This window comes from Tachypleus tridentatus, chromosome 4 (assembly GCF_004210375.1).
Source record: "Tachypleus tridentatus isolate NWPU-2018 chromosome 4, ASM421037v1, whole genome shotgun sequence".
Lineage (NCBI taxonomy): Eukaryota > Metazoa > Arthropoda > Merostomata > Xiphosura > Limulidae > Tachypleus > Tachypleus tridentatus.
The window spans coordinates 102,914,294-102,929,348 of record NC_134828.1 but is presented as its reverse complement, the minus strand read 5'-3'; the positions used below and the strand labels follow the sequence as shown (position 1 = coordinate 102,929,348).

General features: G+C 34.6%; 1 protein-coding gene across 2 annotated transcripts in view; it reads left to right on the top strand.

Moving 5' to 3' along the window:
• LOC143249804 (interleukin enhancer-binding factor 2 homolog) overlaps positions 1–15,055 on the top strand; it is a 37,111-nt gene that overhangs the window by 8,931 nt on the left and 13,125 nt on the right. For both annotated transcript variants that reach the window (XM_076500246.1, XM_076500247.1), the window contains exons 3-4: positions 13,356–13,412; positions 13,752–13,880. In XM_076500246.1, the coding sequence (XP_076356361.1) occupies positions 13,356–13,412; positions 13,752–13,880 (186 nt within the window). The remainder of the gene's footprint in view (positions 1–13,355; positions 13,413–13,751; positions 13,881–15,055) is intronic.

The window sequence follows — 15,055 nt, the reverse complement described above, 5'->3', positions numbered from 1 at the left end:
CCTCAAAGCAGCTAGTAAAGCCAACAAAAGGGACAGGAACCTGGTGGGTGGCCTACAAAGAGCATGCTGTGGAATTAGTTTCTCATAACTGGCCAGCTTTAGCAGACCATTTGTATCAAGTAAAGCTGCATGACAAAGGGGAATGTGGACAGAAAGCTGCAGGATTATACAGTACTTTGACAAGCCTTAAATTCATCCTGTACATGGACATACTCTTGGCAGTTCTGCCTGTTTTGACATCTCTTAGTCTCAAAATGCAAGACAATTCTGCTACTGTGAGCATTGTTTCTGACAAACTCACTGTTTGCAAAGAGAAGCTGGGCAATCTGAATCATGTTGAGAGATCCCAGAAAATTGTTAAAGAGCTCACAACATGTGAACAAACTGGCAAGTGGTTACTTAGAGGAAAGGTGATTGATATTAGTGGTCAGACAAGGGCCAGAGGTTCAAAAAGTGCCACAAAAGAGACAGTTGCTCAATCCGTTGCTGAAGAAACTGTCATCTTTATAGGTAAAATTGTCACATATCTGAATAAGACATTTGAAGAATTTGATAAGAATTTTATTGGTGCCTTTCAAATTTTTGAACCAAGCAACTGGCCTAAAAGCAAGGTAGCATTGTTATCTTATGGCCATAATGAACTCAAGATATTTGCCAAGCTGATTTACACGAGACACTACTCAAAGCCACAAGACTTGCCAAATCAGATGAGTCCCTGGCTAGTAGTGCAAGTGTATTGTGGGCCCACATGTTAAGTCAAATTACCCTTGAGGACAGTAAGCCTTTCCCTGGATCAACAGTGTTGGCTTTGGCATGCCTCGTGCAGGTGATTTCCGTGTCATCTGCTGAACCAGAATGTGGATTTTCCCAGATGGCAGTTATTAAAAATGACTAGCGGTCCAAACTAATAAATGCTTCTCTTAATGACTTGATGACAATAAAATTAGCTAAGAATAAGACCTGTGATTTTACAAGTGCAGAATTACTGTGCAAATCTGTAGAATCCTGGTGGAAGTACAGTAAAAAAAACAGACAATTTGTGAGTCCACGTAGAGACAATAGAGATACTGAGTCTACATCAGCTGATGTCTTAGTGCTGGATGACTAAATTTACCAGTTTGATTGATATGTCATTTTTAATGGATACAAGGCTTGTTGCCACTTGCTATGAATTAATGTTTCAGTGCCATAAATAAAATGACTGTTTTATATAATAATTGTCCCTACTTGATTTTTTGTTTTCGGTAATGTCTGGTGACAGTTTTGAGGTGTCCTGCTAAAGTTTCGAAAGTCTGGCAAGTTTCACTGTCCAGCAGGACATGTGCCCTGCTGAAAATTTAGAATATTTCTATCGCTGTGTGTTATTATCAGTAATGTTATTCTAAGCCTGAGGAATTATTTTATATAATAATTGTCCCTACTTGATTTTTTGTTTTCGGTAATGTCTGGTGACAGTTTTGAGGTGTCCTGCTAAAGTTTCGAAAGTCTGGCAAGTTTCACTGTCCAGCAGGACATGTGCCCTGCTGAAAATTTAGAATATTTCTATCGCTGTGTGTTATTATCAGTAATGTTATTCTAAGCCTGAGGAATTAAAAAGAATGCTGTTGTTAGAGTACCATATGTACAGTAATCTGTTCTTGTTTATTTACGTAATACTAAGTAACTTGTACATTTCATTCTGGGTTGTATAGAGGGGCTGGGATTACTGTCTAGTATCAAAACACTTCCTCTAGGTTTAGGTTTAGGCCAATGAGGAACATAACCCTCAGCCTGGAAGATGCAGGGTAAATTTTTCAGACTTATTCTGGGGAAAAATAGCATCTTTGACACTGGGAAATACAGTAATACATGTCAGAAGCTGATATGGCTACTGGCTGAATTTTAAGTACGAAAAGGAGAAGAAGAATAAAAAATAGTTTTTGCATCGTAATCTAATCATGTAAATGTTTTACAGATGTAACGGTCATCTTTACAGGGCAACTTGAAAGCAAGTTCTCTAAAAGTAAATCAAACACTTTAAGATTTCTTTTTGCTTTTTATAAATTACTTTTGTCAAAACAAATGTTATTGTGATGAATGATGATTAAAAAGCATTTGTCAACAAAACCTTCACAACATCTATTAAAGAAGGAAGTAAACCTTATTGGAGGTTTTAATGTTTTTGTAACATCATTTCATTGTAAACAGCTCATAAATTTGATAATGTGAGGAAACATTTATGAACTAGCATTGTTTAGTGTACTCACGTCAATGATCAATCCAAGCTGGTTTTTTTACTAAACATGCATGCCTCCTGCAACACTGCAGCTATAGCTTGACTGTTAGGGTTTCTTTTCTTTGCTCATGTAAGCACTGTCTGATTTTTTATCACTTGCTCTTGTCTTTTATTCCCTACTTAATTATGCTGATATGTGTCTCATGACACTCTCCACCTACCTCAGTGTACTCTTTCTCAACAGTGTTCATTAATGGGTTTCTCTTTACAATGACCATTGAAGATACCTTGAGCATTCTTTGTGATACATAGTTGTTTTCTGTCAAAAAAACATTTGTCTTGAAAGTCAGTATCAAACATGAATTCCTGAATTATTATTTTTGGCAGGGAGACAAATCAAGTCTCTCTTATCCCACTACTGATTTCTAATTTCATTCAACACTTGGAGTATGGGGGGTTACTCAGATTAGAGATTCTCCATAACCTTACTTGTAGTGAGATAAGAGACATACTTGGTCTGGTGATTTTTCCAAGGGGTCTGAGGCTGCACTTTCAGGCAATCTTAGACATTCTGGAGAATATATAGATTCACTTTTACCACTGCCTTCCTTTATTCTGTTTGCTTTCCAGGAGGTCAAATTGAAATCAGCTGCCTCCAGCTCCTGTTATTCAGCTGTGTTGTTTTTCATGTGTAAATCAAGTGTTTGATGTTTTGGATCATTCTCCAGTTGCTGTTGAGTCTGCCTTGATGACTATTATAGATTTGTTGATCAAGGGGGCAGTGGAGAGAGACATCCCAGTTCATCCCGGGTTTTATTCTTGTCTGTTTTTTGTGCCCAAGAAGACAGGAAATTGGTATCTGATCATTGACCTTTCTTGTCTGTATTAATTTCTAGATCTCCCAAGCTTATTTTTCTGATAATTTTCAGGGTCCAGAAAAGAAATGTTGTCCTGATGTCCCACTCTTATCTGTATATGTAACTATTGTGTCCCAGGCAGTAAGAGGCCCTTTAAAAAGAAAGCAGAGTGTGATTCACCAGTGGGTTGTGTGGGTCTTACTGGAAGACTATCACAACCCACTGATGGGTTGAGTGGGAGCCAATGTGTTCAAGTTCACAACAGTCATTTCTCACTCTGCTTTGGTATTCTTTATCAGGACTATGGATAATCAAGAGTGATGTCATCAGTACCTATTGTTGTGTTCCCATTGCAGAGTGATCCTGCTATCATCTGTTTTATGCACTAGAATCAAATGCTGCTGTTCACGGCTTTGACATTTGGACTAATGTCAGCACCATATGTGTTCTGTCAAATTAGGTGAGCTTCTCTCATCACCTTTATTCTGTAGGGCTGTGCATGTTCCATCATCTGGACAGTTGGTTACTGCTATCACCATTTTATCAGCTGGCAGAATATCACATTCATATTCTAGTTTCAGAAGTAACGAAGACATATTTTATTATCAGAGCTGAGAAATCTATTTTCAGCCCACCATAATGTATTGTTCATCTCGCTCTATTTTTAACACGCATCTCAGTCAGTTTCCACTATCTCTCATTTGGATTCACACTATTGAACAGGCAGTTTTACTCCTACCTCTCTTTCTCCTGTTTCATGTTCTTATGGGGTGGTATGTTCATTCCTTTGTAATGAGCACATGCAATCCATTCAGTGGTTTTTACACAACCAATGGATCATAAACAATGATTCACTGGATTCTCCAGTCTATATGTTAAGGATCAACATCTTCAGTCTCAAGTGCTGGTTGGATCAGAACAATATGATAATAGATGTTTCTCTGCTGCCACCTCATCCATAGAGGTCCATCTCTTCTTGCACTCATTTTGATATGGGGTCAACAGTCAGGAATTCTATGGTTTATGGATAGATGATGAAGCTTCCTTGTACAATGTTTTAGAACTACTTGCTTTACACAGGGTGTTATCTGAAGGTCTGGACTTGTTAAGAGGAAAAAATATCATATTTCATAGGGGGGGGGTGTCTCAATTTTCCTGTTTGTCAAGGAGGTACTTAGTCCAGTGGTGAGGAATTTGTGGCAGATCAGTTGTCTTGACCAAACCAGATTCTCCTGATGGAATTGATGCTGCATCATGAAGTTTTTCATTGGATTTGCTCTCAGTTCAAAATGCTTGGATTGATATGTTTGTCACTGATCAGAATACTTAAGTAGAAGTACCAAGATTTTGGTCTCCAGTTCCTTACCTTCAGCCACTGGAAATAAATGTGTTAAGTCAGGACTGTGTGGGATTTCACTTCTGTGCCTTCCAACCAATATGTATGTTACCGAGAATACAAGTTATGATTTGTTCAACCTCTTATTGGGGTCTGTTGTAGCAACAATGATCTGACTTTGTATACTCAGCCACTCTGAAGCTTGAGTTTCATGCATGGAGGTTATGCAGTTCTTTACATGGCACCAGATTTTAATTTCTAAGGTTGCTTTTAATCAGTTTCAGTCTTTTGAATAGTCCCATGATGTACAATTATCTATTGCAATGACATACATTGAGAATGGTGTATTGTGAGAAGGTTAAACCCACTTTATCCAGAAGTGCCAACCCTAACTAATTTTTACCTTGCTCTTTGACAAGGGTTTCACACCTTCCACAGTTGCCTTTTATAAGGTGGCCTTATCAACTACTGTAAGAGATACTCAAGACAAAAATTGAGTTCTCAGTGCCCTCTGGTCTCCTGAAATCATTTTGAATCTTTCATCCCAAATGACTGTTTCAGTTACATAACTAGGATACTAATGTTGTATTGCATGCTCTTTGTCAATATCCATTTTAGCCCTTAACATTGTGTACCATGTATCATCTTTCCCTTAATGTTTATTTTTTGTTGATATAAGCCTTTAGGCATTGCCAATCAAAGTTGTTTTTGCTGCATGTTCACAGGATGCTTTATAATTTTACCTACATCTTCCTATACCTAGACAGCTCCTTTATACATATAACAATGGCAGCCAGGGAGGGGATAAATCCTTTTCACTAATTCGTATGACCATTATTTTTCATTTCTGTAACTGATAGTATCCCAGTTATTTGTTATGTTTAGTGAAGGACTTGAAGTGTTACGTTGCCTCCACTAAACCTTTAGAGGTGCTAGACAATTTTTTACACATTTGAATATTTCAGTTTCCTGGGTTTTATCCCCAGTTATTTTGTTGAGGTGGATACAAAAATTGATCCACATCACTTATTCTGGACTTTCTTTGGAGGTGAGGATACCTCTATGAGATTTGTCTCATCAGATTCATCACATTTCTGTCCTTAGCAGCCTGATTGAATTACATCCTGGATGGCATTATGCTAGGTGGTATGTGGACCTCCAACATTTTTCTCTCATTATTTGCATGAACTGGCAGTATCTTCCTCTGAGGGTTTTTGACTACCCCCTGTATCTCTCTTAACCGTGTCCACTAGATTATAAAGTAGTGTGTCATCATTACTAATGTTGTTTCTTTACTTTCTAGGGTCAGTACCTCTTTTTCACAGGATCCCACTCTGCCAAGTGTTCCCCAGGATGATGGGCTTTTATCAAACCAATTTCACACCAGCAACCATTAACACAATTTTTACTTTATCAATTTATCAACTACTTTATTTTTGTTGCAATAGTTTCTTAGTAAAGTAGTTGTTCCATAAGGCCACCTTGTGACACACTGGGTGGTATTACTAGACTGTGTTGTACTGTCACTAGTGGACTATCATGAGTAAGGCATGAGGGGATCCTGCCTGTTCCTGTTAATTGTTGGATTGAATACATTTGTATTAGTTTGCTTTTAAAAATTTAGGGAATTTGGTTCATATATTGTGTTTCCAAAACATTGTTCTTCAGGATTTCTCAGTGCATATTACACCCCCCTCCCTATTTTCTACTTGTGGAGCAAGGGAGTCCTTGCTATCCCTGATTTCCTGTCACTGGGGTTGTAGACAAATCATTTGAGTGAATTTCTTCCACTCTTGTAAAAGAGTGCAAAGTTGGAGGCACTCCTACCTGGGATATCAGATGTTAGTAGGAGAGGTACCAGCCCAAATGCAAGACTTCTCATAATAAAGGTTCAGATTTTACAGTTGACTATCTAATTTCATTGAGCATGGTTCTTTTTTTTTTTTATCAGTATTGGTGCAGTAAATTGTTCATGGAAGATGTTCCATTTTCTCATAATTCCAAACACAGAGTGGTCCCATCCTGGGTCCTTGGTTGAGGACAATTTTTTCCACACCACACTCTTCATACTACTTCTGGCGACATGTAGAATTTACCTTTCTCACGTGGTTTAGGAGTAAGGGTGAGTGTTCATAATTCAAGATTGGATGAGTTCTGTTTCCTCATGATGAGTATGGTGTATAGGATCCAGTTATTACAGTTTTATTTGGTGTTGCCTTTCAGACGTCTTTAGGTTGAGGAGAAAGGTTTGTCAACTTTTGTGTTGCTTACCTTCTTATAATTCCAGTGGCTCAAAGTGCATCATTTTACAGCTACAGATTGAGATCTATTTACTGCAGACAGTTGTGGGAAGGTGACTGCTCTCCCAAGTAAAGATTAATTGAAAAAAAAAGGGTACTACCATTTGTGGGTAAGTAAGATGAAAATTTACATCTTGATGTTAGTATTCCACTAATTTACAGCACAGCAAACAAACTATGACCAGTTGAGTCTGATCCAGCTGTCCAAACAAACTAGTATAATTCCCAACCACTACCCATTCACCAAACCTATTGTGACTATTGTGCTCTAAACAAGCCTTTATGTGTGACAGTGTGTACATCTGCATAAAGTAGTGCCAAGTTGTTAAATTACCTTATTATTGACTAAAAATAATTATTAGAAATTTTAAATAAAATTTCTCTTATTTTTTTCTTTATATTTATTTAATATGTTATTGTATTTGTTACAGAATAATTTTATTTTATTTAAAGTTTCTTTATTAAATTCATTAACTATTAAATTTTGTATCAGTATTTTAACCTGGTGAATGGGTGGAGGTTGGGAGCTATACTAGTTTGGACAGCTGGATGGGAATCTTCATGCTAGTATATTTGTTTGGTGTGCTGTCAGTTAGTACCTTTCTATCATGTTGGAGCTGGAATACTAACATCAAGAGGTAAGTTTTCTTCACACTTACTTCCAAATGGTAATACCTTATTTCTTTTTTTCAATTAATTCTTTATATGGGGGAGCAGTCACCTTCTCACAACTGTCTGCAGGCAGTGAATGGTGATAATAATCTGGGACATTGTGGGCTTGAGCACCCACATCTCATGCTCCTAATTTCTATTGCTATTCTTTATTTCTTATGTGATTGGCAAATGGAGGTTAAGACTGATAGATGGTGTATCCCCACTGCAATGTGTGTCCTACTTCTGCAGTCACCTCCAAAACAGAGGATACATTTTATAATCCTACATAGTAGCTTGTACTGTGGGATCTTTTCAGTTGATGCAGTATTTTTTGTTTAATGTTTTTGTTTCAGCATGCTTTTGAGTTAAAATAACAAACTGATATAGTGGTCAGAGTACCCTAGCCAACAACATGAGATTTAAGGATCATGGCCCTATAATACCAACCCCAAGTAGAGGAACTGGGCTGTCTGGTTCGGATATGAAGAATAGTGATGACAGATGATGTATAATTCCACCCACACAGTGTATGGATTAGGTTCGAGGTGAATAGCATACCTTTTGTGGGTATAGTGCAGTTCCCGTACCAGGTTCCGATATTCTATTAAGTCTGAAGGAGTTATTCACTTTTCCATACTATTGTTCTTCATATGATGTTCTTTTTGACTTGGCTGTTTGACAGGAACCTTTCAATGTACTCTGTGTGATGTAGGGCAATGTTATCTGGCATGTTTCAGTGTCTTGAATTTGCTCATTTTTCCATGTTGTTTTTTGTTTCTTCTGGATTTCCTATCCTCCCCAATCTGATTCCCTCCCCAATTGTACCTTCATTGTGGTCTTTCATGCTCTAACCAATTATCCATTTGAAAAACTCATTGTGTTTGTTATAAATTTTCCTTGAAGTCCCTGTTCCTGCTCTTGTTGGTGGGTGGACATCATTCTGATATATTCACTGTTTTGTTTCATAGTTCCTAAGTTCTCTTCTTTCCTGATTGTTCCTTTATGCCAAAGACTTCAGTTGCTCAAGAGGGTAATTCTACCTTCACACCCATTTCTCTTCACTCCATATCTCATATTTATGAACATTCCAATCCCAACAACAACCTATTCCCAGTCAGAGCTTTCTGGTGGAATGTGATGCTCATTGTTTCCCAAGTCAAGTCTCTGTTTATTCCATGGAATCATTCCTCTCCTGTGAACTTCCTATCATTTCCCCTGTGGGTTGAATTCACATGACATATTCTTCATTTTTTGTGTTGCTTCCCATTTGTCACTATCATGTCCTTGGCTGCACTTTTGCATCTTCTCTTGGAGAACATTATCAGTGCTAAAAGAAATTTCACTGTGAATGATAAATACATTGTTCTTTTTCTTTCCAGGGGCATTTATTTGCAATTGAATTTGTGATGAGTCTTACCTGACTGCATATACTTAATCTTACATCCGTACTGTATGACCTGTGATTATATACCATACTAAATGACTGTGATGTTGAGGCTCTTTCTACTTTGTATCTGATGTATAATTTCAGATACTGCTAGATATTGGTTGATCGACTCTATCAGTATTCTCTATTCTTTTAAAATACAATGTTATAACACAACTAGGTGATACTACACCCACTATTCAGGTGAGGGGTTCTACAGGGCTGTTCATAGGTATTACTTGTGATCATTTGCTTCATGAATATACTTTATCAGGACAGTACACTTCCATATTCCCACAGGTGTTGAATGATACACTCCATCAAATGATCACTGCTTTCCAATGTATGGTATGTTTTTCCTTCTTCCTACTCCTAGTGGAGTATGGAAGCCCTTGTCACATACTAGTTCCAAGCTGCTGGGGTGGTAGACTGTGGAGACTTACACTCTTAAGTGTGCACAATACCACTCAGTTGAGAATAGGGTGATGGCATTCTGTCAGATGTGATGCTCTTCCTATCATAAACCTGTTGTTCAATTCCAAGTCTCTGTCATATATATTGCAGTTTGTCCCTCTGACTGAGGCACCCTCCTTCTTGAAGGGTGCTTGTTTTTTAGAAATGTTTAGATGGTTCTTCTCTTATTATGGACTAGATAAATTCCCATTTCCACTATTTTTATCTTAGATGCACTTAATATAGTTGTCCCTCTTCCTACCATCTCTTGGATGTCTTTTCCTTGTGGATCTGATGTTGGCTGTAGGTGGACTTGACACATTAATTTCAGCAAATGTGAAGTTGAATACCTTCATTTATTGTGAACCATACAGTGTGTACACAATTATTCAACATCACTTTCTCACAAGTGTTATCAGTGGTGATAAATTGCATAAAAATAGTTGTGTGAAAGTACCGAACGGTTAACCCATTTACCTTAAGTCAAAATGTGCATGTTATAACTCATAGAGTTGCATTCAAAACTTAAAATACTTTATTATCAGTTTATATGAATGAACTTGGATCAAAATGTAGATAATAAAGTTTTGTATTGTTTTCAAGTTAATTTTATGAGGAAATATGTTTTTAAAAATTCCCAACCTCCCTTTATATAAAAACTGGTGGTTATCTGGGTCTTTTCTCAAATTTTTATTATCCTTCTGAGAAGTATAGAGTTTAACATAAATTACTCATTATAAAGCTATCATCAATTGAGCAAAGCATATAATTTACATACCTATCAATCTTATTTAGTTACAGAGCAACAAAAAAGTCAGATCTTTCTTTCCATTCCCACCTGTCACATTCTCTCTTTCAGAACTTGCCATTAATTCTTTCTGATACTTGAGACTGTATTAGTAATAACTAATAGAAAGCTAGAGTTTTTCCTATAAAATGACATATGTTGTTTTCTGTACAGATAGTTTCATATTTTCTTTCCAGTTCAAACTTTATTCCCACAGGAAACACATCAACAAGCTTAAATGAATTTTTAACAGCTTTTGGTACTTAGTTAGAAACCTAGAAAAGTTGTTGTAGTTATGGAATGTTATTTCTTTTTACATGTTTATTTTTCTCTGGTGCATTATTTAATTAATTAAAAATTATTTTATGTAGTTTTACTATAAGTATAAAAAAGTAGTGTCAAGATTCAACAACATTCTTGTTTTACATGTGTATTCTTTATTTATTGTTATAAAAGTAATTGTAACACAAAAATTAAAAGCTTTTTAGATTGGGTAAAGTAAAATATTAATAATAATAATTTTTTGAGGTATGCTTGTGAGTAGTCCCATAAATCACGTATTTAAGTAATGTGAGCTGTACATTCTTCACATTTTATTTATATGGTGTTGATATTAGGCTCTGTTCAAAAGCAATGAAACAATAAGTAATATATATATATATATTTTACAAGCTTTGAGCTATGTAGGATAAACAGCTGTGGTTTTCTATTATGGTTTGCAGTCATTTCAGAAAGAAAATAAGGAGAATTTAAAATTATTTACAAGGCCCGGCATGGCCAAGCGCATAAGGCGCACGACTCGTAATTCGAGGGTCGCGGGTTCGCACCCACATCGCGCCAAACATGCTCGCTCTCCCAGCCATGGGGGCATTATAATGTGACGGTCAATCCCACTTTTCGTTGGTAAAAGAGTAGCCCAAGAGTTGGTGGTGGGTGGTGATGACTAGCTGCCTTCCCTCTAGTCTTACACTGCTAAATTAGGGACGGCTAGCACAGATAGCCCTTGAGTAGCTTTGTGCGAAATTCCAAAACAAACAAACAAACAATTATTTACAAATTTATGGTAGTCATGTGGTTGTAGTCATGTAGAAGTGAATGTTATTCCACAAAAGCAATATGAAATCTTGTCTGTCATATGACATTGTTTTCATATTCCTTGAGTGATGCACGTATTTTAGAGACAAATGACAACAAGTAGTTTTAATTTTAAAATATTCAAGGTATTTTATTTTCTGCTTAAAAATAATTTGTAAGATATGAAAGTGTGCTAGTTGGTACACAAACATGTCTTTACAGTAATTTATTTATAGACTGTTAATTTGAACCCAAACAAACGAAAACAAGAAATCAGGTAGTCATTTTCAAGTAACAATATTTTTAAAACAAGATATTTTCATATTAACTGAAAAAAAACTGTTCATTCTGTCCTTTGTATATTATTCTACTTTAACACTTGCTGAGGGTAAGCAACACGTAGTATTACATTATAATTGTTTTTTTGTTGAACAAAAGTGCACTTCATTTAACACTGATAAAAAGATTATAAAGGAAACAATTTGCAGTGTAAATTGTGAAGTTTTTCCATTTAACATTAACCATACTGTTTACCACTTGCAGAGATTGTATATAAAATTATTCATTGACACTGAAGTACTTTTTTTTTTTAATTTTATTATAAATTCTATCTATGGGACACTTGACTGTGAGACCCAATCAAGAATCATGCTGATAGCACAACAGCTTTGAGGTCCAATCAAGAACCATGCTGATAGCACAACAGCTTTGACACCAAAGTCTATATCTCATGCTTCTTTATCTTACCTTGATATGCAATATTTTATAATGATTTAAAACTTTATATTGTTTTGGCCATAGTTTATATAGAAATAAATAAAGATTTAATACTCAGATATGATAAAATGCTTTGTTTAAAATAGAAATGTGATTGTGTTTTCATGTAAATAGTTTTTATTTGGCATTCAGTTTTTGTTGTAAAATAAATAGTAATCATAATTGTTCTTTAATTTCATAAATGTAGTTAAATAAAGGACAAAGACAAACACAAAAGAGTATTTGGTGTGCAGAAGATTGTCTGAAATGGCAGTATCTATAAACTGATTTTATAAACTTTGGAATATGACTTTCCAAGGCCCACACATTCCTGCATAAATGTTTTTTTTGTTACATTATTACACATTTCATGATGCATTTTATTTTGTAGTATATCAATACAAGCAAAAGTACCCATCCCCGGTGATGAGAAAAGTTTAAGTTAATCTACCAATTTAGATTATTTTCTGGACTTTAAAAGGTTTAATTGTGTTATATTACTGGTTTCACTCAGAGCCAAAACTATCAGCTACTAATATTATCCACTGCAAACAATTATTGTTGAGCATTTTAGTCATGCTGAGAGTTGCTCAACAGTAACATATGGTAAACCTACATTTTTGTTCTTTAAGATACAGCATATTTTGAAATATGAATGATACCATGTTTAATGGTTAATTCATAACAATTTAATGTATAATATTCTGCTTGTGAAACTAAATTTGGTATCAACATGCCTGTTTTCCCATCATTTTAAAAGTGAATTTTGAACTTTGTCTGCATGCATAGCTTCTCAAACTCAGCATAGGTAAGAGCTACTGTAAATGGGAGACAAACAAATGCTCTGACAGACATCACAGTTCACAATATAGATAAGTTGCAAACTTAATCAGTAGAAATCATTACTTGCTGTAAAGTGTACACGATGGTGTATGATCTATCCTACAAAAGAAAATGTCTAATTTTGTATTGATTTTTCTGTATTAATTATTCATTATTCATGAACATTTCTGTGAGACAAGTGTGCACAAAATTGTATACACCTTGATTTGGATGACCATTTGCATGCCCCTTTTGATTATCTATTAAGTCCTAGTATGAAAATTTAAATTTAGATACTTATTTTTAAAGTTTTATTTCACGTCTATGCTAATTTTCACATAAATCTGTGCACCTATTTTTGAAAACCTCCAAAATTTCTTTGATCTAAATATGGAAGCTAAAATACAAACTTTCAAATAAACCAGTTAGTTCAGTTAAAACCTTGAGTTTTTTTGGGGGAGGGGCCTCTTTGCCCTTTTATTTTCTCTTTAATATTCTTCAAGAGTTAAGAATCTTTTATGTTTTGTAAAAAAAATTGTAGAAGCTCAAACATCAAACAGATTATAGACTTTGTTTTGAAAACATATACATATATTTACACATTTGTTATATATCAAAATTTCAGTTTAGATATATCTTCAGTTGATCAAAATTGAAATGTTTCTTTACTTCCAGTGTGAATCTTTCTTTCCAAGAGTTAAGCCTGCACCAGATGAAAGTGCTTTTACTCAAGTAAGTAAAACTTTTAAATTGTATTTTACTTGAAGAAGCTTTTTCTTGAAAGGTTAAGTTGCAAAATGATTTATGAAAAGTGTAATACCAGTTGACACATTTGCATACAAGGTTCTTCTGTGCTTTGAGACTTCCTTTCATTAAAATACAGTAGAATACTACACTTATTTTTAATGTTTATGAAAGTAAGCCATTTTACACTGGAATGGTGGTAAGAAATTAACTAGTGTGTTTGTCATGTTTGAAGCAATCAAGTTTACAGAGTATTTGTTTTACCAAAACATATTCTTATACTACTGATTTGTTTTTAATTTATATATATTAATTTATATTTAACAGGCAATTCTGAAGAGAAATCAAGACTTGATTCCATCACCTCAAGAACAAAGTTCTGTTTTGAATTTAGTTACCAAAGTCCAGGCTGTGTTGGATAATTTAGCAGTGGCACCAGGAACTTTTGATGCCTGTGTAAATTATTTTTATTAATCATAATACATAACTAAATTAATTTTCTTAATATAAATGTAATGTTAATTCCAATAATTTGTATAACCACTAAACATTCATGTCCATTTGGAAGACTTGCAATACTTTTAACTAGTTTTAACTCCATACATATGAGAACTCAATTTTACCGAACTCATGTGCATGTCACAACTGTTTTACAGAACAGTCAGAGTTAAAGTAAGTTTATATAATTTGTCACTAAACTTGGCAACATATTGTGATTTATAATTCAAATTTCAAAGTTATCTTAGTTCTAATTTCTTAATTTCGAAAGGAGATGTATACAAAGTCTCAAGCTTCATTCTTCTCTCATGTGAAATGTCTACCCTTTGATCTTTACAATTTAGAGTTTATAAATTCACCAATATAGCTTCTGTACTGCTTAACTAACTTAAAACACAAGCTATGGATATTAACAAGGAAAAATATATTTTGGATATTCTACCTTCTTTATATTCTTAGATAAATTTATAAGGTCTTTTGGAAAAGCCTCTCTCATCTTTTTATACATTTCTATCTAATTATTCAACCACCCTACTTACTGTTTTGGAAGACATCTATGTAAAAAGGGGGTATGTTGTGATAATCTTAAGATAATTTAGTTTTGACAGTCAGATAGTAGTTTGCAAGAAAATCTCGAGTGTTGAGTAACCTTCTCACTCTGAGAAGTAAAGGAATTTTGTTAACATATTTATAGCCCTGTTGTATAACCAGACAGATTACCATAGTTTTAGAACATTTTCTTCTAGTGCCCGAGGTATTTTTTTATAATCACAAATTGCATATTTGGAAGCTGTATGAATTATCTTTTGGACAACCAAATTAGTGAGAATAAGAGATTAATGAAGCAGGGCATGCAAGTACAACAATTATAAACTAAAGTACTACATTTTTGTTTTTTATATATATTATTTATTGTTATGTATTTTGTAATAATAGTAACTGTAATGACTAAATTAAAAACAAAAGAATAGATTTAACAATTTGTTGAATATTGTAATATGAGTTAATGCTTCCTATGATTTACAACTTTTGTGGCAGGATTATTGGTTAGGCATGACTAAAAGTTGGTGAAAGAATAAATATAAGTAGATATATACTGTTACGAGATTTAAGCTATTTAGAATTAACAATTT